Source organism: Macaca fascicularis, chromosome 14 (genome assembly GCF_037993035.2).
Source record: "Macaca fascicularis isolate 582-1 chromosome 14, T2T-MFA8v1.1".
NCBI lineage: Eukaryota > Metazoa > Chordata > Mammalia > Primates > Cercopithecidae > Macaca > Macaca fascicularis.
In genome coordinates, this window is record NC_088388.1 from 8,342,419 (window position 1) to 8,365,111 (window position 22,693).

A 22,693-nucleotide genomic window follows, 5' to 3' on the forward strand; every position below is an offset into this window, starting at 1 on the left:
CTCGCTGTCCCACACCATCAATTCAATTTCTCTCCCCACCTCTGCCACTAGCTCTGCCCTGTCACTAACAGCCAGGCTCACTGTGTGTGTTTTTATGTGTATTGAGTACGGGAATGGGGAGACTTCAGTGAAATGGTCTCATTTTCCCCCAAACATCCCCTTCAGATCTTTTCTCCAGCTCCATTTTGCCAACTGCCCCCCGTGGAGAAGAAGCTGGGAACAGGGGAAAAAAGAATGGGGCACCAGGTCTGGGGAAGGTGAGGTTTGGGAGAGACAGGGAAAAGGATTGGGTTGAGAAAGGTTGGCTCACATCCTAGCACTGGGTGGGAAGTCCTCTTCCTCCTACCCAAACCTTGACCTTTCCCCTTTGCATCAATATCACTATGGCAGGCTCCTGCTGCCACTCCCAGAGGGGAAGCCAAACCTGGAAAGGACAGTAAGGAAGACAGAACAATGGTGCCCTTCCCTCCAGCTTGTCAGCCCACTCAGGCAGAACCTTTCTAGCCCAAAGGAAGGCTCTTCTGCTCCCTGTAACTGGAGAGCCCAGAGCAGGTCATCTGAGGCTGAAGGCCTCAAGCGATGTGTAGGTGCTAGGGAAGGGGGCGGGGTCTCTGAGGCAGGATAAACTAAAGGCTGATGGTGGAGCCTCATTTTATGACAGCTCTGGGAAAGAGGCAAGGTATCAAGATCCTCCTCCGACCCCGACCTTGTACACAGTGGAGGATTGATGGGCAGAGAAGGTGACATGCCCAAGGGGCCGAACTGGGGCCACCAGCAGTCCTTCTGACTCTCAGAGTCCCAATTTCCTCCTCCTTAACGGTAACAAGGACCCTCATACAATACTACCTATTTCCTATGTGGACCTAGAAGGGCGTATCCAGCCCCTTCCAGTCCCACCTTTGGATGACTACCCAGCTCCAGGATCCTTGCTTTACCAGGCCCAGAGCAAAATAAAAAGCAGGTGGGCAGGTCAGCCACAGAACTCAGTGTGGGGCTCTCAGTGTCTGGCATGGCTTTGAGAGGTGCTGCTGCCCAGCTCCCAGGTGATAGGAACTGAGGACTAAGAAGTTCACATGAATCCTTCATGTGTATTATCTCTGCTACCTCAGAACAGCTTCCCATTTTAGAGCTGGAAGCAATAGGGCTCAGGGAGTTGCCTCTTGACTTTGGGATTTAAGAGCAAACCAGGATTGAACTTGGGTTCTTTGATGCCTGATGGCAGGTGCCTAGGCAGGGGTCCCAGCCTCACTATAGCTCTGATCAGGAGTGAGTGGGTCTGGAGTCCTAGCGAGGAAGAATGGGTGAGCAGCCAGAAGCTACATCAGAAGGTATGGGGGACACGCTGGAAGGGAAGTGGGTGTGTGGGCACAGATGGGACCAGACAAGGCTGGAGCACTGCTTCTCTGCTGGAGGAGGATAGAGAGGATGTGGGTACCTGCAAGTGTACCTGTGTCTCGCTCACCCAGGAGCCCAAATATGACCGGTGGTGCCCCGGAATACCCAGCAATGCAGGAGCATCCAGACACCTTCCTGGCCTCAGTTTCCCTGTCTGAGTGAGAGAAGGCAGCTGGCCACATTAGTGTCCAACTCTGCAAGGTTGCCAGAGTAAGATAACTGCATCTGAAGATGCCACCCAGAGACTGTTCACGACAGCCAGCGGGCAAGCCGGGAGACCACCCCCCTTCCCGCTTTCTTTCCCCTCTCTCCCCTCTCTCCCCTCTCCCCTACTTGCTCGCGGCCTGGCCCCGCCCCTCGCCTGCCTCCGGTGTGCGATGGGGGGCGGGGGGCGGGCAGAGCCGGGAGGAGCGAGCCTAGCGGACGCCGCCACCTGATCCCATCCAGGCGCTGAGAGGCAAGCCACCGGCACTCGGCGCGCAGGGCCCTGGGCACCCTCGGACCCCGTGCGGATTTCAAGACAAGGGTCTAGAGATAGCGGCGGCCGCCCCCAGCCCGGGCGAGAGGCAGAGCCCACGCGCGCGGTGTGAGTACTGCAGTGGCCGGCCTGGGGTTGGGGGAGTGGGAGTGGACCAGACCGGGATGGGGGCCGAGAGGCGGGCGAGAGAGTATCTTGGGGGCCTAGTGCCTGGAAAGCATGAGGAGGGGGGCTCTCTACCCCTGGAAAGTGGGAGAAGATAGGGTGAGCGGGCCAATCTGGCCTATCCCCTATGGTGACCAGATCCCACTGGCAGGATCCCTGGGGGATGCTGGGATGAAACTGAGGGAGCGGGAGGTATGGTGCGGGTGGGCACTAATGGAGACAGGAGGATGGAGGGAATTCCGAGGCAGGGATGATGCAGGGGTGGATGAGGGAGAGGGGAGGCTGGGGGGCCAGGGGCAGACCTGGTGCAGGCTGGGGGGTGGGGGAGGAGGAAAAAGAGGGAGGTGGAAAGATGTGCTCTCCTGGGCCAGTACTTTGCAGACCCCCTGAAATTACCCCTCAGTAATTTGCAGCTTCCTCTGGAGCACCCTGGGTCAGGGTCCCTCAACACTGGGCTGTCCTATCCCTCAAGTCAGGACAGGATGGAGTCTCCGGGCCATCCAGCAGTCAGGGCCAAGTAGTCCAGTCCAGGGCACCCCTTCCTCTGAGTACATCAGTTTCAGCTCTAGAGCTCAGAGGAGACAGAGGAGAAAGGGCTCCTTTAGGAGGGTGGGCACCCAGGCCCATTTTCAAAGCTCTGGTAGGCTCTACTATTTCTTTGGTTCCCTAGAGAAAAGCAAGCAATTTGCAAGACTGGGCAGCAGCGTGAGGTAGACTGTTCTGACTAAAATTAGCACTGACATTCTGATGAGCCTGGGCGTCCTGACCTGCCTGGGATAGCTGGGAGAACTCTCTCCATGGAGAAGACACCAGGCAGAATGGGGAGTTGTGTGAAGCATCTGAAGGCAGGAGCCAGGGCCACTGCTGTAAAGCTTGGCTCCAGCAGCACCACCATGCACCCCACACCAGCCAGAAAATCAGATGTAAACCCAGCCCAATGACCCCTCCCTGACAGGCACTGCCTTGGCTCCATCTCCAAAACAGGCATCTTGGAGTCAAATTGCCAAGGCAAGGCAGGCCTCCCACAATGTCCGAGCAGCACCCTCTCTCAGGACCTGGAATGTTTAGCCTGGCCGAGTGCCTGCCCAGAGGAGACAGGGTTACTGCTTCCAAATACCTGAAGGTCTGTCATGGAGAAAAATGTTCTGTGTGCTCTAGGAGGGCAGCACTACCAAGAGTACAGAATGGGAGGTGGAAGAGGCAGGCTGAAGCGGGTGCTACCACTGGCAGGGTAATCCTGGCTGTCCCGGAAAGAACCTGAACAGCTGTAAGTTGCTCAGAAATGGACCAGGCTGTATCGGGAGGTGATGAACACCCTGTCACTGACAGTGGCCATACAGATGCTAGTGCCCACCTTCAGGGGCTGGTGTCCAGGGAATTCCTGCACTGAGGATGCCCTGTCCCCTACCCCTAAGCAGCCTCAGACTGGGGCCTGGCTAGCTCCCCAGAGCTCAGCCATGTGGGAAAGTGGGGAAAGGCCCGGGAGTGGATGGAGGGGGATACCAGGCACCTGTCACTCTGTGAGGCCAGTTGAAGCTCTGCCCCGGGAAAGGTCCCCCATAGCTAGGCTTGACTTCCTTGGCTGACTCTGAATCCTCTGAGAAATAGGGTGGTTTCTGCAAGTTTAGCAAAAGTACATGTAGACTCACCCCTTCCCCTCTTGGGACACTTCTGTCTAATCACCAAGTTCTCTAAGCAGCAGGAATGACAGAGGAAAAAGGTGTGTATCCTTAGAGGGCCAAGGGCTCTCACTTCCTCCTGCAAGCAGCCCCAGCCAGGCCAGGCCAGCCCTTCTCTGCCCCAGCAATCCTTGAAGAAACAGGGAAGGCCTTAGACTTCCTCTGCTGTGCCCTTGGTTGCCCTCTGTGACTGGACCCTTCACCCTTGGCTCCGGCCGGATTAAGTCTGTCTGCAGGCAGGTGGAGGGAAGCAGCGATAAGGCCTAGAGAGAAGGGGAGGCATAAGCAGGACATCTTTCCACCCAAACAGGTTTAAATGTAATCCAGGATTAAGGCAGTAGGGTCAAAAAGAGAGACTGGAAGCCAAGCCCAGGGCTCTTGGAAAAGGTGATGATCAAAAGGGTTTTCACATTACCTCACCCCTCCTGGGACCCAGGTGTCCTAGTTCCACATGCACATGCCCATCAAGTTCCAGGCTCCCCCTCCCCCATGGAGAAGGATATGTGTGAGGGCTGAAGCTGAACTTGAACCTGGAGACTAAGGCCCCACCCTAGCTTGGGGACAGGCATCACTGCTGAAGCGGACTTTCCACAGAAGCTGCCCAGGATTGGGCTGCCCTTAAGCCAAGGCATTCCTGTGGGGAAAGGAGACTTGTGCGAGACCAGGCCCTCCTCCCTTCTCTCACTCCTGGGCTTACCTGGGATGGAAGCTCACCTTCTCCTGGAGATCCTCAGTAGGGCAACAAGCAGGAGCCACCTCTTACCCGACCCGCACCCCCGCCCAGGCTGCCATCCCATTGCTTTGGTCAGGCACTTTTGCCTGCAGAGTCAGCTGATGGGGCTGCCTGGGTTTCAGGTGTCTGGGGATGGAATCCAGATAGGGCTCCAGAATTTCAAGACCTTCCTTTCCCTCATGAATTTCTCAGTCTTGGGCCCTCAGGGCAGGAGCCCAGCTAGGAGCACTCAGGACTCAGAAGCATGCAGAATTACCAGAGTCTAGGGCAAGGTTGGGGAAATCAGTTCTCTTACAGAAATAGCATATACAGTGCCTAAGGGCATGGACTTCGGAGCCAGAAACAGCAGGTATGAATCTCATTTATACTGTTACCAGCTGTGTAGCTATAGACAAGTGATATCATCTCTCAGAGCCTCAGTTTCCTTATCTGTACAGTGGGAATAATACCTATGTCAGGGCTGTGGTGAGGACTAAATGGGAATAAGTATGTAATAATATAGTACATAGAGTAAGCCTGCAGTTTCGACTCAAAGCCGTATCGATCCAAGGAGGTGAAGGCCTGATCAGTGTTTCTGAGAAGCTCGGTTTCTCTGGGGAGTCAGGACCAACCCTGGGCTACAGCAATTGTGCAAGGAGTCCTGGAGGAGAGGAAACTTTGAGTTGAGACCTCTTTGTTCTGAGCTAAGCCCTGGTGCTGAAGCCACTCCACTGGGGAGACATGTACAAATGACCATGAGACAAAGACAAGTTAGGAGCAGGCAGAGAGACAGAGACAGGGCTGAGGGGTGGGAGTGGCTACGGCCTGAAGGGCTGGCTACACCCCAGACCGTGTAATTCCACCCAAGACTAGGTTATCTGGAGCAGTGAGGAGATAGGGTCTTGGTAGCAGGAGGCAGGAATCTGATCTGCTCTGGCCTCTCTGTTCACCCCACCTCTTGGAGCTCTTTGCATCAGACCTGCTGGGGCGCAGAGCCCATCTCCTCTGCCCACTGCAAACTCATCTGCCTTCTTCTGCCAGGCTTCTCGGGAACACTGGCCCTGCTACCAGAGCCACAGGATCCCCCATGAGTGCCTGTGAAGGGAGTCCTGGATAGCGAGGCCCTGGCTGGTCCAGGGGTGGGTACTCCGCCATGCCACCCATCCTCCAGCGCCTGCAGCAGGCCACCAAGATGATGAGCCGCCGGAAAATCCTGCTGCTGGTGCTAGGGTGCAGCACCGTAAGCCTTCTCATCCACCAGGGGGCGCAGCTCAGCTGGTAAGGGGGCGTGGCCTCGGCGAGGGGGCGGGGCCCCAGGGGGGCCAGAGCTCCCCTCCCCGTTCTTCCACCTGCCAGAAGAGTCCTGCTAGGCTTGGCTCTTTCCCTCTATTCTGAACGTGCTTTCCCTTTAGGGCCACACAGCCTCCCTGGACAGGGACTGCTCTTCAATGAAAGGGTTGAGTGACTTGCTCAAAGTTACAGAATCAGTTAGCTGAGATCCGAATCCAGCTCAACTCCTTCCCAGAGCATGCAGCTAAGCATCTCCGCAGTGGAAACAACTTCGCACGACTTCCCTAGTGCTGGGCAAGGCCAAGTCCCCTCACTTCTCTGAGCCCCAGTTTTCTCATCTATAAAGTGAGACATGATGTGTGTGACGCAGCCAGTCACCCTCATACAGGATACCATGTGATTCATGGGAACCCCGACCCTATTCTGACTCACTGTGTGAGCCCAACAAATCCCTGCACCTCTCCGGGCACTTGATGTCCCCATTTTCTACACTGTCTGCCCCTGAGAATGGTGTGAATGGGCCCAGCCCTCCTTGCCAGATAATTTGCTGGTTTGAAATCCCAAACACCCATATTTTAAGAATGAAGCAACAGAAATGAAAGCTTCACGAGGGCTATAATTATTGTTTTGTATATTACTGTATTTCTTGAGCCTAGCATAACCTGGCACATAGTGGAGACCCAAAAAATATTTGATGACTGAATGAATGAGGCTTTAGAGGCCTTAAGAGAAACATAACAATGGGTTGCTGCAGAGCCCAGTGCCAACCATCTACAAAGTGAGGAGCCAGCTAAAGAGTAAAAATGAAAAAGAACAAAAGGATTTAGTGACCATGTGAGTTGTCTCCAGACTTTGTGTAAGTGATTGTTCTCCTTTTGGCCCTCAGTTTCTACATATACAAAGGGGGATTCCTCAAAGATCTCCAGGGGTCTTTATCCTTTATTTATTTCTGCATAAACAAATTATCTTAAAGCTTAGCAGCTGGAAACACAAACATCTGTTATTGTGGGTCACGAAGCCAGGTGCGGTTTATTGGGAACTTCTGGACCAAGGTCTTTCATGGGGTTGCAACCAAGGTGTTTGCTGGTGATGCAGTCTCATCCGAAGGCTTGATTGGAAGGGAGCAGCTTCCAAGCTCACTCACGTGGTTTTGACTGGCTTCAGGTCTTCAAGCTGGCTGGTGGACTGAGGACCTTAGGTCCTTATGGGCTTTTCCCACTTAGTGGTAGCTCCCTATAGGGCTGCCCACTATATGGCAGCTTGCTTCCCCCAGCATCTGTCATCCCGGATTAAGTGAAAGACACCAAGATACTAGCCAGCCACAGTCTTTCTATGATGAAATTTAAGAAGTGACATCCCATCATTTCTGCCCTCTCCTCTTCTTTAGATGCACTGATAAGTCCAGCGTACCTCAGGTGAGGGGAATACTCAAGGGCGTAAATACCAGGAGGCCAGCAGGGATCATAGGGGGCATCTTAGAGGCTACCCAGCACCGCCCTCGACCTTTCCATGAGTGCAGACTAGGCGGGGCCGCGCTGTGGGGCATCCACAGTCCTTGGGTAAGGCCAGGGGTCAAGCAGCAGCCCCCTCACACCCTCCTCTCTGCACACCCCTCGGGCCTGGCAGGTACCCCAAGCTGTTCCCCCTGAGCTGCCCTCCTCTGCGAAACTCGCCGCCGCGCCCCAAGCACATGACCGTGGCCTTCCTGAAGACTCACAAGACGGCAGGCACGACGGTGCAGAACATCCTGTTCCGCTTTGCCGAGCGCCACAATCTGACGGTGGCCCTGCCGCACCCGAGCTGCGAGCACCAGTTCTGCTACCCGCGCAACTTCTCGGCGCACTTTGTGCACCCGGCCACGCGGCCGCCGCACGTGCTGGCCAGCCACCTGCGCTTCGATCGTGCGGAGCTGGAGCGCCTCATGCCGCCCGGCACCGTCTATGTCACCATCCTTCGCGAACCGGCCGCTATGTTCGAGTCGCTCTTCAGTTACTACAACCAGTACTGCCCGGCCTTCCGGCGCGTGCCCAACGCCTCGCTCGAGGCCTTCCTGCGCACGCCCGAGGCCTACTACCGCGCCGGCGAGCACTTCGCCATGTTCGCACACAACACGCTGGCCTACGACCTGGGCGGTGACAATGAGCGCAGCCCGCGCGACGACGCCGCCTACCTGGCGGGCCTCATCCGCCAGGTGGAGGAGGTTTTCTCGCTCGTCATGATCGCCGAGTACTTCGACGAGTCGCTAGTGCTGCTGCGGCGCCTGCTGGCCTGGGACCTGGACGACGTGCTCTACGCCAAGCTCAACGCGCGCGCCGCCAGCTCGCGCCTGGCCGCCATCCCCGCGGCGCTGGCGCGGGCGGCGCGCACCTGGAACGCCCTGGACGCCGGCCTCTACGACCACTTCAACGCCACCTTCTGGCGCCGCGTGGCGCGCGCCGGCCGCGCGTGCGTGGAGCGCGAGGCTCGCGAGCTGCGCGAGGCCCGCCAGCGCCTACTGCGGCGCTGCTTCGGGGACGAGCCAGTGCTGCGGCCTGCCGCGCAGATCCGCACCAAGCAGCTGCAGCCGTGGCAGCCCAGCCGCAAAGTGGACATTATGGGCTACGACCTGCCCGGCGGCGGCGCCGGCCCGGCCACCGAGGCCTGCCTCAAGCTGGCCATGCCCGAGGTCCAGTACTCGAACTACCTGCTGCGCAAGCAGAAGCGCCGGGGCGGTGCGCGGGCTCGGCCCGAGCCGGTCCTGGATAATCCCCCGCCTCGGCCCATCCGAGTGCTGCCTCGCGGGCCTCAGGGTCCCTGAGCTCCGCAGGCCTCTAGGAGTATGGGTCCTGGGTCCTGGGTCCTGCCCTGCCCTCCCAGGAGTTCAGCCAGGCGCTGCCTCCATGTCCTGCCCCATGAGAGCCCTTTCTTTTCAAGGGGCTTGAGTCCCTCGCCGAACTTTGGGGTACGCCTCCGTGAGCCCCCTCTCCCTATCGTGGGCTGAACCCCGCCTTCGGGCACGGCGCTGATAGGCTGGATCCAGCACTGGGCCACCCTCTTCTTCCCAGCTGGTTGGTGATTTTGACGAGAGGCCTGAGGGCTGTCCAGAACTGCTCACTCTGCCTTTTTCTGGGGGCTGAGCGCCCCCGACCTGTCTTTTCCAAGTGGATAAGCCCAGGCCCCGCGGAGAGAGGCTGAGCCCTGGGGAAAGGCTGCTCTTGCTCTCCTTCCCAGGGCTTGAGGCTCCCTATACTTTTCTGTCTTCCAGGTTCTACCCTCCCCACAGACCTAAGCTGCTCCCAGTCTATCAGAACCAAGAGTTCTTGGGTTGGGATTTTTGTCTGGTTGGTTTTTCTTTTTTTTAATAAAACATCTTTAAAATGTGCGAGTCGTATGTCAGTCATAGAAGCCGGATTCCCCACATTTGAGGATGAAACGAATTCCCAGGAGGAGCTGTGGCTGGAGCCATGAGGATGGGGGCGTGGACTCAAGGTCCCCCGCCACCTGGCATAGGCCCACAACCCTTCTCAACTGCTTGACTGACTAGGCCCCCAACACAGACTGGACACCTCAGCCCCACTCACTTTCCACATCGTTCTTTTTCACAAAATTCTGCAACATTTACTGAGCATCATCTCTGTAATTTGGAGATACAGGTGAACCAGGCAGATAGGGCCTTATTTTCATGGAGCTCATGGGGAAACTTTGGAACAGGAGCAAAGCAGGTAAGCAAAGAGGAAGGACTGGAGGGATTAGAGCAAAACACCTCCTTGGGTGGAAGGAGGATCATTTTCAGGTAAGGAGCTGCCTAACTCAGAATTTGACCTCCCCCTGTGAATCACTGACTTCACTAATGGCCTGCTTTCCTCACAAGAAGACAACTCATACTCAGATGAAGACCAATCCCTTTCTGCGATTTCCTTTAACACAGCAAGATACCCAGCACTTCGAGGTGAAATCTCCCTTAAGACTGAGTAGCAGAGAATCGGGACTTTTTCTGTTACTTTCTTCAGAGCTATATCGACATATCTGGACAAGTCATAAAAACAATAGCTATTATGGTCTACGGTGTGCCAGCCACTGCTTAAGGGCTTTATGTATATTAACTTTGGAGATGGGTGCCATTTTCCAGGTGAGGGAACTGAAACTTGGGGGAGATTAAGTCAGGGTCACACAGCCAGAAAGTGGCCACTAGGATCTGAACCAAGACAGTGTGGCTTCAGAGTCTGTGCTCACAAGCGCTGTCTGTAGTGCCATTCAAATAAAAAAGGCCACCTGCCACAAGCTAGGCTGACTCCCAGCACCTTCCCCCAAAAGAATGTAAAGGGAAGAACCAAGACACTGCTATCAGCAACTCTTTTTTTTTTTTTTTTTTTTTGAGACGGAGTCTGGCTCTGTCGCCCGGGCTGGAGTGCGGTGGCCGGATCTCAGCTCACTGCAAGCTCCGCCCCCCGGGTTTATGCCATTCTCCTGCCTCAGCCTCCCGAGTAGCTGGGACTACAGGCACCCGCCGCCTCGCCCGGCTAGTTTTTTGTATTTTTTAGTAGAGACGGGGTTTCACCGTGTTCGCCAGGATGGTCTCGATCTCCTGACCTAGTGATCCGCCAGTCTCGGCCTCCCAAAGTGGTGGGATTACAGGCTTGAGCCACCGCGCCCAGCCTATCAGCAACTCTTTATCCTTGGAACCGTTGGAAACAACGGTTGACCTGGTTGGACAATGAACATTGCAGTGATTGGTTGGCAGGATGGATGACATGCTGGGCTTGAAAGGGGACTGTTGGTATGGCACCCCACTTTTTACCAGCAGAGCTCTGAAAAAGGCAATAATTAGAATCATGCAAGAGCATAGTTAAGTTTCTGACATTAAGCAGCAGTAAAGAATTGTACCAGACTCAAAGTGGTCTATCCAAAAATAGGTGTCCTCTGGCCCCCAGCCAGTAAGGTGCTTGCCATTGTCTCCATCTGCACCCCCAGCCCTAGCCTCTGGTCATAACTCTGCCAGGAACATCCTTCACCTTGCCCTCAGTTGGCCTGGAAAATTCAGACATGCCTTTAAATCTACTTTTTTTTTTTTTTTTTTTTTTTGACAGTCTCACTCTGTCTCCCAGTCCGGAGTGCAGTGGTGCAATCTCGGGTCACTGCAACCTCCACCTCCCAGGTTCAAGGGATTCTCCTGCCTTAGCCTCCTGAGTAGCTGGGATTACAGGTGCCTGCCACCACACCTGGCTAATTTTTGTATTTTTAGTAGAGATGGGGGGATTCGCCATGTTGGCCAGGCTGGTCTCGAACTCCTGACCTCAGGTGATCTGCCCACCTCGGCCTCCTAAAGTGCTGGGATTACAGGCATGAGCCCCCACGCCTGGCCAAGTCTGCTTTGATAAGTGTCCCAGTTCATTATGTGTTGCCATAAAGAAATGACTGAGGCTGGGTAAATTAAAAGGTTTATTTGACTCAATCCTGATGACTAGAAAGTTCAGGATTGGTATATGTATCTGGCGAGGGTCTCAGGCTGCTTCTGCTGGGCACCCCAAGTATGCAGAGACCACAGGGGAAGCAAGGGGGTCACAGGAGATGCCAGGTCTTTTTAACAACCAGCTCTTGGAACTGAGAGTGAAAAAACACACTTAATCCTCAGGGAAGGCATTAATCTTTTCATGAGGAATCCACACCCATGAGCCAAACACCTCTCATTAGGCCTACCTCCAACATTGTGGATTAAATGTCAACATGAGGTTTAAGGGACAAACAGCCAAACCACTGCAATAGGCCTCCCCTGGCCTCCCTGGCCGCCAGGCAGGCAGGCCCTCCTTTATAAACCTTGCCCCACCTCAGCAGAGAGCACAACTCTGGTCTCAGAAAAATCTGGAGTCAGGGGCAAATGGAATCATCAGGTACTTGGAGAGGGTTCTCTGTTTGACTCAGGGGCAAGGGCAAATCCTAAAGCTGAGCAGGGGCTCTGGAACTCTTTGGTGGGAACATCTCCAGCTTCAGCCACAACCAGGTGAACAGGCCTCAGTCCCTGGGACCCCAACCCCTAGGACTCCTGCAAGGAGGCTCCTTCCACCAACAAACACTGGGTGCTGCCCACTCTGTGCCTACTCAGAATGGTCCCAGAACTTTGGCAGTGAGTGAAACGTGGTCCCTGCCTTGAGGAGCTCACCCTAAGGTCTAGAGAAGATGTGGAGGCAGCAAACCTGGCCAACAATGACTCGATGGGGGTGATCTTGCCTTGTGATTAACCACTGGGGCTCTGGAGTTCAAACCCTGGCTCTGCCATCTACCAGTTACATACTTTGAACTTAGCCTTTGAGTCTCGCTTTCCTAACCTGTGAAATAAACAGGCCCCTAGCACAGGTCCTGGCACACAGAGGTTCTCCCAAGATGGCATCTCTGGTTTCATCAGGACTCCTCCAAGGTCAACACCTTTCATGTTGTAGATGTTATAGTTTGACACATCTATTAGAAGAGTTTTTTTTGCAGATGGAAGAAAGCATTTTGAGGAAGGGGTGACTTTTTCTACTTTCCCCAAAGCCATGGTATGGGCTATGAGCAGCCTTGATTTTTTATTTGTTTGTTTGTTTGTTTTGAGACAGGGTCTCACTCTGTTGCCCAGGCTGGAGTGCAGTAGTGCAATCATAGGTCACGGCAGCCTCGAACTCAAGTGATCCTCCCATCTCAGTCTCCTGAGTAGCTGGGACTATAGGCTCATGGCACCATACCCAGCTAATTATTTACTTTTTTTTGTAGAGACAGGGTTCTTAGTATGTTGCTCAGGCTGGTCTCAAACTCCTGGACTCAAGTGATCCTCCTGCCTTGGCCTCCCAGAGTGCAGGGATTGCAGGTGTGACCCATCACACCCAGTCCAGCCTTGATTTTCATGAATATAGGAAGCACAAAGTGTGTAAGGAGCAAAGGGGAGGACAGGAATGCCTGCCTGAGGTCAGGAGAGGTTCTCTGGAGAAGAGATGTCCCAGATGAGAACAGAGATGGAGGAAGGGGCTCTGGACAGAGGGAACAATACATGCAACACGCAGAGGTGCCGGGTATAAGAAAGCCTGGGCTCTGTGAGACAGGGATGCTGGGCCATCTGGCTGGGGAGAAATATGCCAGTGCCAGATTATGAAAGCCCTTGAATGTCATGCTTAGAAGTTCAGATTGAGGCCGGGCATGGTGGCTCATGCCTGTAATCCCAGCACTTTGGGAGGCCGAGGCAGGCAGATTGAGGTCAGGAGTTCCAGACCAGTCTGACTAACATGGTGAAACACTGTCTCTGCTAAAAATACAAAAATTAGCTGGGCATGGTGGCGGGTGCCTGTAATCCCAGCCACTCGGGAGGCTGAGGCAGGAGAACTGATTGAGCCTGGGAGGTGGAGGTTGCAGTGAGCTGAGATGGCGCCACTGCACCCCAGCCTGGGTGACAGAGCAAGACTCCATCTCAAAAAAGAAAGAAAAAGAAGAGGAAGGAGAAGGAGAAGGAGAAGTTCAGATTGGCTAGTTTCTAAGGATCATGTGGATGAATCAAGATTCCTAGTCCAAACACAATGATCCTGAGGGGATGGAGCCTGAAGGCATCACCCAGAGCATCTGGAATGAGATTGTCAACAGCTTTGATGACATGGACCTCTTGGAGCCCCTCCTTCATGGCTTCTATGCCTATGGTTTTGGGAAGGTCTCTGACTTCCAGCTGCATTAGTCTTCCTCCTATCAAAGGTTATGTTGTGGTTGATTGCTCAAGCCCAATCTGGGGCTGGGAATATGGCCACATTTGCCATATCCATTCTACAGCAGATTGAATTGAATCTTAAGGCTACCCAGGCCTTGGTCCTGGAACCCACTTGAGAATTGGTTCAGTAGATGCAGAAAACGGCCATGGCATTAGATTATGTGTGTGCCTCCTGTCACACCTGCACTGGGGGCACGCACATGCATGTTGAAGTAGAAGCAGAAGCTGCAGATGGAAGCTCCCCATATCATCGTAGTACTCCTGGCCACGTATTTCATATGTTTCACTGGAGACACTGTCTCCCAAATACAGCAAGAGGCTTGCATTGGATGAAGCTGATGAAATGTTAAGCCAAAGATTCAAGAACCAGATCTATGCCATATTCCAAAACCTCAGCCAGTCACAGTGGCTCACACCTGTAATCCCAGCACTTTGGGAGGCAAAGGAGGGAAAATCACTTGAGCTCAGGAGTTGGAGAATAGCCTGGGCAACAGAATGAGACCACAGTTTCTACAAAAAAAATTTAAACATTATCTGGGCGTAGAGGCATGCACCTGTAGTCTCAGCTACTTGGGAAGCTGAGGCACAAAGATCACTTGAACCCAGGAGTTGGAGGCTGCAATGAGCTATGATCACACCACTGCATTCTGGTCTGTGTGACAGAGTGAGATCTGTCTCTAAAAGTAACAATAATTAATAAATAAAGCTCAACAGCAACACTCAGATGGTTTTGCTATCAGCTATAATGCCTTTTGATGCACTTGAGGTGACCAAGAAGTTCATGAGGGACCCTGCCAGAATCCTTGTCAATAAGGAAGAGTTTGCCCGGGCGTGGTAGCTCATGCCTGTAACCCCAGCACTTTAGGAGGCCGAGGCGGGCGGATCACGAGGTTAGGAGATTGAGACCATCCTGGCTAACACGGTGAAACCCCATCTCTACTAAAAATACAAAAAAATTAGTCAGTTGTGGTGGCAGGTGCCTGTAGTCCCAGCTACTCGGGAGGCTGAGGCAGGAGAATGGCGTGAACCCAGGAGGCGGAGCTTGCAGTGAGCCGAGATAGCGCCACTGCACTCCAGCCTGGGCGACAGAGCGAGACTCTGTCTCAAAAAAAAAAAAAAAAAAAAAAAAAAAAAAAGAAGGAAGAGTTCACCTGGAGGGTATCTGCCAATTTTACATCAGCATAAAACAAGAGGAGTCGAAGCTGGGACCACTGTGTGACTTGTATGGAACCCTGATCATCATCCAGGCAGTCATCTTCACCAATACCCCAAGGAAGGCTGATTGGCTCACTGAGAAGATGCTTGCCAGAGATTTAACCGTTTCTGCCATGCATGGAGATATGAACCAAAAGGAACAAGATATGATCATGAGGAGTTCCATTCTGGCCCTAGCAGAGCATTGATTACCACTGGTCTCCTGGCCAGAGAATGTGTCAGGTTTCTTTAATCATCAGCTATGACTTTCCCACCAACAGGGAAAATGATATTCAAAATGAGAGTCAGTCATGGTGGATGTTTTGACCATAGGGTGTGGCTCCTAACACAGTAACACCAGAAGACAGGGGGACTAATCTAGACATCAAGACATTGTACATCACCCCCACTGAGGAGATGGCTCAGTGCTGTTGACCACATCTGAGGGGAGCTGATCTGCCACCTGGCTGGTCAATTTTGGGACTGAGGCTGGGCGCAGTGGCTCACGCCTGTAATCCCAGCACTTTGGGAGGCCGAGGCGGGCGGATCACGAGGTTAGGAGATCGAGACCATCCTGGCTAACACAATGAAAGCCTGTCTCTACTAAAAATACAAAAAAATTAGCCAGGCGTGGTGGCGGGTGCCTGTAGTCCCAGCTACTCAGGAGGCTGAGGCAGGAGAATGACGTGAACCTGGGAGATGAAGCTCGCAGTGAGCCGAGATCGCACCACTGCACTCCAGCCTGGGTGACAAAGTGAGACTCCATCTCAAAAAAAAAAAAAAAAAAAAATCAGGGCTGAGGAGCAGCAGGAGGTGGAGGGAAGGGAGCTGAGGGATGGACATCTTGTTTTTTTTTGGAGACCTAGTCTCAATCTCGCTCTGTTATCCAGGCTGGAGTGCAGTGGTAAGATCTCGCCTCACTGCAACCTCTGCCTCCCGGGTTCAAGTGATTCTCCTGCCTCAGCCACCCGAGTAACTGGGATTACAGGTGTGTGCCACCACACCTGGCTAATTTTTATATTTTTAGTAGAGACGGAGTTTCACCATGTTGGCCAGGATGGTCTCGAACTCCTGACCTCAAGTGATCCTCCCGCCTCAGCCTCCCAAATTGCTGGGATTACAGGCATGAGCCACTGCACTCAGCCTTGTCATTTTTTTCTTTGAATAAATGTGACTTTTGAGGCCAAAAAAAAAAAAAAAAGGAACAATGAACATTTAAGATGATTTTTTTCTTTGGGAGGGTGGGCTCTTGCCCCAGATGTCATCTGTTCTCTCAAAAAACATTTATCCATTTCTCCCGATCCCAGCTGAATTCCTCTGAGAATGATTCAAAAGGCCATACTATGTCAGTCAGTCTTATTTGTTGGGCCAAATCAGGAGGGAGATTTTAAAATATTTTTTCTAAAAGTTGGGATTGTTTTGTATGGAATGCTGGCATAAGTGGAATGGCCAGAGATGACTAGCAGGGGAGGCTGGGCTGTCCCCAGAGCTGAGAAGATCACTGTCTCTGTCCATCTGGAGCTTGTTCCTGGCACAAGAGAGTGCCATGGCATGCAAGGACAGCTCTCTTGTAGGTGATGGAGAGCTACTGAGGTAAGCAGGAGAAAGGCCTTTAGTAACAAGCTGCATGGCCAGGTGTGGTGGCTCACGCCTATAATCCCAGCACTTTGGGAGGCCAAGTCGGGGTGGATCACTTGAAGTCAGGAGTTTGAGACCAGCCTGGCCAACATGGTGAAACCCCATCTCTACTAAAATACAAAATTAGCCGGGTGTGGTTGCGCGTGCCTATAATCCCAGCTACTCAGGAGGCTAAGGCAGGAGAATGCCTTGAACCCAGGAAGTAGAGGTTGCAGAGAGCCGAGATCACACCACGGCACTCCAGCCTGGGTGACAGAGCGAGACTCCATCCAAAAAAAAAAAAAGCTGCAAATGCCACTAAGAGAAGGCACGTTAATAAGAACAATGATACTAGCTTCTACTGAGCACTTACTGTATTAGGCTCTTTTTGCATTGCTATGAAGAAATACCTGAGTCTGGGTAATTAAAGAAAAGAGGTTTGATTGGGGCCGGGCACAGTGGCTCATGCCTGTAATACCAGCACTTTGGGAGGCCGAGGCAGGTGGATCACGAGGTCAGGAGATAGAGACCATCCTGGCTAATAGGGTGAAATCCTGTCTCTACTAAAAACAAAAAAAAATTAGCCGGGTGTAGTGACGGGCGCCTGTAGTCCCAGCTACTTGGGAGGCTGAGGCAGGAGAATGGCGTGAACCCAGGAGGCAGAGCTTGCAGTGAGCCGAGATCAACCACTGCACTCCAACCTGGGCTACAAAGTGAAAAAAAAGAAAAGAGGTTTGATTGGCTCCCAGTTCTGCTGGCTGTACAGCCATGGTGCTGGCATCTGCTCAGCTTCTGGGGAGGCCTCAGGAAGCTTACAATTGTGGTGAAAAGTGAAGTGGAAGCAAGCTTATCACATGGCAAGAGCAGGAACAAGGTCAGTGCCCTCTGGGGGGAGGTGCCACACACTTTCAAACAACCAGATCACTGTGAACTCAGAGCAAGAACTCGCTGATCACCAAGGGGATGGTGCCAAGCCATTTGATCACCAAGGGGATGGTGCCAAGCCATTCATGAGGGATCCACCCCATGATCCAAACATCTCCCACCAGGCCCCACCTCCAACACTGGAGATCACATTTCAACATGAGATCTGGGCAGGGCAGCGGGGACACACAGCCAAACCATATCACTTACTATATACTAGGTCAGTGGTCCCCAACTTTTTGGCACCAGGGAGTGGCTTTGTGGAAGACTATTTGTCCATGGTGTGAGGGGTAAAGGGGGATGGTTTTGGGATGAAACTGTTTCACCTCAGATCATCAGGCATTAGATTTTCATAAGGAGTGCACAACCTAAATCCCTCACACATGCAGTTCACAATAGGGGATTCACACTCCTCAGAGAATCTAATGGTGATCTGACAGGAGGCAGAGCTCAGGTGGTAATGTCTATGGCCCAGGGGTTGGGGACCCCTGTGCTAGGTGCTCTTCTCTACACTTTATGTATTTTTTAACTTATTTGATTTTCGTTTTGCTTTGTTTTTGAGATGGAGTCTAGCTCTGTTGCCCAGGCTGGAGTGCAGTGGTGAGATCTCGGCTCACTGCAACTTCTGCTGCTCAGGTTCAAGTGATTCTCCTGCCTGAGCCTCCCAAATAGCTGGGATTACAGGCACCCACCACCACACCTGGCTAATTTTTGCATTTTTAGTAGACACAGGGTTTCACCATATTGGCCAGACTGGTCTCAAACTCCTGGCCTCAAACAATCCACCTGCCTTGGCCCCTCAAAGTGCTGGGATTACTGGCATGAGCCAGCAGGCCCAGCCAACTTACTTGATTTTTACAACACCCTAAGAGGTAGCTGTTACTCTTCTCTCCCTGTTTTATTTATTTTAGAGACAGGGTCTCACTTGTCACCCAAGTGACAAGTCTCAGCTACTCGGAGGGAGCAGTGGTGCGATTGTGGCTCACTGCAGCCTCAAACTCCCAGGCTCAAGCAGTTCTCCCTCAGCCTCCTGAGTAACTGGGATTACAGGAAGGTACCACTGAACACCCAGCTATATCCCCTCTTGTAGAAGAGGAAACTGAGATACAAAAAGTTGACGTGCCCAGGCTCATACAGCCGGGAGAAGCTGAGCTAGGACAGAAACCAGAGTGCTCAGGCTCCAAAGCCCAGGTCTTTCCACCACAATACATTACCCTACCCCCTGAAACACCCTCTCAGCCATCCCTGCAGCCTCTTTATTAAAGAGCCTCATTATAAAAGCCTCCTGGGAGCAGGTTTGAGTGGGAGGGAGGGGCAGAGAGCCCAAGTGCTTTGGGAGCCCAAGGTGAGGCGGGGCACAGAGAGAGAAGCTGGTGCTCCGCCAACACAACTGGGCAGCTTCCCAGAATGGGCCAGAGGCGTGGAGAGGGGCTGTGGGGCAGAGGTGCCTGAAGAAAGGGGCTAGACAGTCAGTTCCAGCTAGAGGAGGGCATGGAGGACAGGAAGGGGAGCCCCTTTCTCCACCTCATAGACTCTAGATTAGCTCCTCTGGCCCAGCAGGGCTACAGAAATCTGAGGATCCCTGCCAGCCAATCCTCTTCTTCCCAGCAAGAGGTTGCCCTCCAGTGGGCAAAGGACAGGACAGGATCACCCTCCACCACTCCCATCCTCCACATTCATCCTGATCTCATGGGATTGCTATAACACCCAGGCAACAGAGGGCAAAGGAGTCAAGTTCTCATGCTGCATTAAAAATGGGAAGACTCAAGCTGGGCACGGTGGCTCACGCCTGTCCCAGAACTTTGGGAGGCCGAAGCAGATGGATCACTTCAAGTCAGGAGTTTGAGACCAGTCTGGCCAACATGATGAAGCCCCATCTCTACTAAAAATACAAAAATTAGCCAGGTGTGGTGGCGTGCGCCTGTAATACCAGCTACTCAGGAGGCTGAGGCAGGAGAATCACTTGAACCTGGGAGGCAGAGGTTGCAATGAGCCAAGATCACACCACTACACTACAGCCTGGGCGACAGAGTGAGACTCCATCTCAAATAAATAAACAAACAAATAGTAAAGACAATAAATACTCAAAACTCATCACTTACTAATTAGTTTACTACAATTTACTTTTTTTTTTTTTTTTTTTTTTTTTGACACAGGGTTTCACTTCTGTTGCCCAGATGAGTAGAGTGGTGCGATCTTGGCTCACTGCAGCCCTGACCTCCCTGGGCTCAGGTGGTCCTCCCACCTCAACCTGGCACCCCTGGTGCCACCGTGTTGGGCTAATCAGTTTTTAATAGACAGGATCTTACTGTGTTACTCAGGCTAGTCTCAAAATCCTGAGCTCAAACGATCTGCTGGCGTTGGCCTCCCAAAACACTGGAATTACAGGCATGAGCCACCACGCCCAGTCAGTGGTGTGTTATTTACGGCCTATCTCTTCCAGGACAGCACTTGGTGGTGTTACATTGGTAACCTGAAATCAGCCATCGTGAGAGTATTTACACTACAAATCAACAAACATTATACATCAGAAGTTTTATTGATTTGTTGACTGCCTAGACCAGGGATGAGCAAACTATAAGCAAATCTGGACTACCACCTGTTTTTGTAAATAAAGTTTTATTGGAACACAGTCACACTCATGTATTTACGTCTTGTCTAAGGCTGTTTATGCACTACATTGGCAGAATTGAGTAACTGCAATAAGATCATATGGCTCCCAAAGCCTAAGACATTTACCACTTCATGGAAGGAGTTTGCTGACCTGTAGCCTGGATTTAAGAAAACACTGGAGGGAGGCCGGGCGCGGTGGCTCACGCCTGTAATCCCAGCACTTTGGGAGGCCGAGGCGGGCGGATCACAAGGTCAGGAGATCGAGACCACGGTGAAACCCCGTCTCTACTAAAAATACAAAAAATTAGCCGGGCGCGGTTGTGGGCGCCTGTAGTCCCAGCTACTCGGGAGGCTGAGGCAGGAGAATGGCGTGAACCCGGGAGGCGGAGCTTGCAGTGAGCCGAGATCGTGCCACTGCACTCCAGCCTGGGCGACAGAGCGAGACTCCGTCTCAAAAAAAAAAAAAAAAAAAAAAAAAAACACTGGAGGGGCCAGTCACGGTGACTCATGCCTGTGATCCCAGCACTTTGGGAAGCCAAGGCAGGCAGATAACTTGAGGTCAGGAGTTCGAGACCAGCCTGGCCAACATGGTGAAATCCCATCTCTACTAAAAATACAAAGATTTGCTGGGCGTCGGGGCAGGTGCCTGTAATCCCAGCTACTTGGGAGGCTGAGGCAGGAGAATTGCTTGAATCTGGGAGGCAGAGGTTGCAGCGAGCCAAGATTGTGCCACTGCACTCCAGCCTGGGCAACACAGTGAAACTCAGTTTTTTTTTAAAAAAAGAAAAGAGGCTGGGCTTAGTGGCTCATGCCTGTAATCTCAGTACTTTGGGAGCACAAGGTAGGTGGATTACCTGAGGTCAGGAGTTCGAGACCAGTCTGGCCAACATGGTGAAACCCCGTCTCTACTACAAACACAAAAATTAGCCAGGCTTGGTGGCGGGCACCTATAATCCCAGCTACTTGGGAAACTGAGGCAGGAGAATTGCTTGAACCCAGGAGGCGGAGGTTGCAGCAAGCCAAGATTACACCATTGCACTCCAGCCTGGGTAACAAGAGCAAAACTCCATCAAAAAAAAAAGGAAGGAAGGAAGGAGGGAGGGAGGGAGGGAGGGAGCGAGGGAGTGAGGGAGGGGAAAGAAGGAAGGAAGGAAGGAAGAAGGAAGGAAGGAAGGAAGGAAAGAGAGAGAGAGAAAAAAGAGAAGAGAAGAGAAGAAAAGGAAGAGAGAAAAAGCGCGCCAGGCATGGTCACTTATGCCTGTAATCCCAGCATTCTGGGAGGCTGAGATGGGAGGATCACTTGAGCCCAGGAGTTTCACACCAGCCTGGTCAACATAGTGAGACCCAGTCTTTACAAAAACAAGTTTTAAAAATTAGCCAGGTGTAATGGTGCATACCTGTAGTACCAGCTACTTGGGAGGCTAAAGGGGGAGGGAGGATTGCTTGAGCCCAGGAGTTTGAGGTTACAGACAGTGGTGAAGGAAAATTCTCCCAGTGGGTGGAACCTTGGGGCAATACATCTGTGGATGCTTTCTGTGGAGGAAAGGTGGCCTAAGGTACAGATTTACACAGACTCATGAGCAGCATCTGATAGGCTAGCCAGCTGCAGAGACTTGAAAAGAGCACAACTGGCAATCCGATGGCCTAGGAGACAGGACTGTGAACAGCTTCTCAAAATAGTCACAGGGTGGGAAGATTCCCATATGAAATGCCCATCAGAGAGCAATCGGTGGAGGAGCCCTCAGTGATGAGATAGGATGACTCGCCGTAGATTGTGTCAGCCTCTTTACCCGGCCAGACCCATGCTTTCTCAATGGTCCCATACACAGAGTGCTCCACCACCAGATGTCTGTGCGTGCTAGAAAATGGCTGTGCTCAATTGGCCAGGGGTGGTGGCTCATGCCTGTAATTCCAGCACTTTGGCAGGCTGAGGCGGACGGATCACTTGAGGTCAGGAGATGGACACCATCTTGGCCTACATGGTGAAATCCCGTCTCTACTAAAAAAAATACAAAAAATTAGCTGGGCGTGGTGGCGGGCACCTGTAGTCCCAGCTACTCAGGAGGCTGAGGCAGGAGAATCCCTTGAACCAGGGAGGTGGAGCTTGCAGTGAGCCGAGATGGTGTCACTGCACTCCAGCTGGGGCGACAGCGCGAAACTCCGTCTCAAAAAAAAAAAAAAAAAGAAAGAAAGAAAGGAAAAAGAAAAAGAAAAGAAAATGGCTGTACTCAGGCCAGGTGTGGTGGCTCATGCCTGTAATCCCAGCTACTTGGGAGGCTGAGGCAGGAGAATCACTTGAACCCGGGAGGCAGAGGTTGCAGTGAGCCAAGGTCACATCATTGCATTCCAGCCTGGGCAACAAAAGTGAAACTCCATCTCAAGAACAAAAAAGGAATGCCTTTGTCTAAGTTTTTATACAGTGTTTTTAATTCATTTTCTTTTTTTTTTAAGATTTTTTTTTTTTTTTCTGAGACAGAGTCTTGCTCTGTCACGGAGGCTGGAGTGCAGTGGCACAATCTTGGTTTACTATAACCTCCACCTTCTGGGATCAAGCAATTCTCAGGTCTCAGCCTCCTGAGTAGCTAGGACTACATGCTCCCACCACCATGCCCAGCTATATTTTGTTTTTATTTTTGTATTTTTAGTAGAGAACTAGGGTTTTGCTGTGTTGGCCGAGCTGGTCTCGAATTCCTGGCCTCAAAGTGATTCACCTGCCTTGGCCTCCCAAAGTTCTAGGATTACAGGTGTGAGCCACCATGCCGACATTTCTTTTAGTTTTTAAAATTAAAAAGAAATATATTGCTAGGCCTGGTGGCTCACACCTGTAATCCCAGCACTGTTGCCCAGGCTGGAGTGCAGTGACAAAATCTCAGCTCACCACAACCTCCGCCTCCCGAGTTCAAGTGATTCTCCCACCTTGGCCTCCC

At 52.4% G+C, this 22,693-nt stretch overlaps 1 protein-coding gene and 1 pseudogene across 3 annotated transcripts; both read left to right on the top strand.

The window, feature by feature from the left end:
- Nucleotides 1-1,792: 1,792 nt before the first annotated feature.
- On the top strand, nucleotides 1,793-9,080 carry GAL3ST3 (galactose-3-O-sulfotransferase 3). 3 transcript variants are annotated; one of them, XM_045370570.2, is made up of 4 exons: nucleotides 1,793-1,981; nucleotides 3,197-3,305; nucleotides 5,471-5,707; nucleotides 7,346-9,080. In XM_045370570.2, exons 3-4 carry the CDS (start codon nucleotides 5,583-5,585, stop codon nucleotides 8,514-8,516), a joined length of 1,296 nt encoding a protein of 431 aa, XP_045226505.1. In that variant the 5' UTR covers nucleotides 1,793-1,981; nucleotides 3,197-3,305; nucleotides 5,471-5,582; the 3' UTR covers nucleotides 8,517-9,080. The 3 variants fall into 3 exon arrangements, with proteins under 3 accessions (XP_045226505.1, XP_073869263.1, XP_005577248.1); XM_074013162.1 differs by lacking the exon at nucleotides 3,197-3,305 and adding an exon at nucleotides 5,842-6,553; XM_005577191.4 differs by lacking the exon at nucleotides 3,197-3,305.
- Nucleotides 9,081-13,067: 3,987 nt separating this feature from the next.
- On the top strand, nucleotides 13,068-15,698 carry LOC102131916 (eukaryotic initiation factor 4A-I-like; annotated as a pseudogene).
- The last annotated feature ends 6,995 nt before the right edge of the window (nucleotides 15,699-22,693 follow it).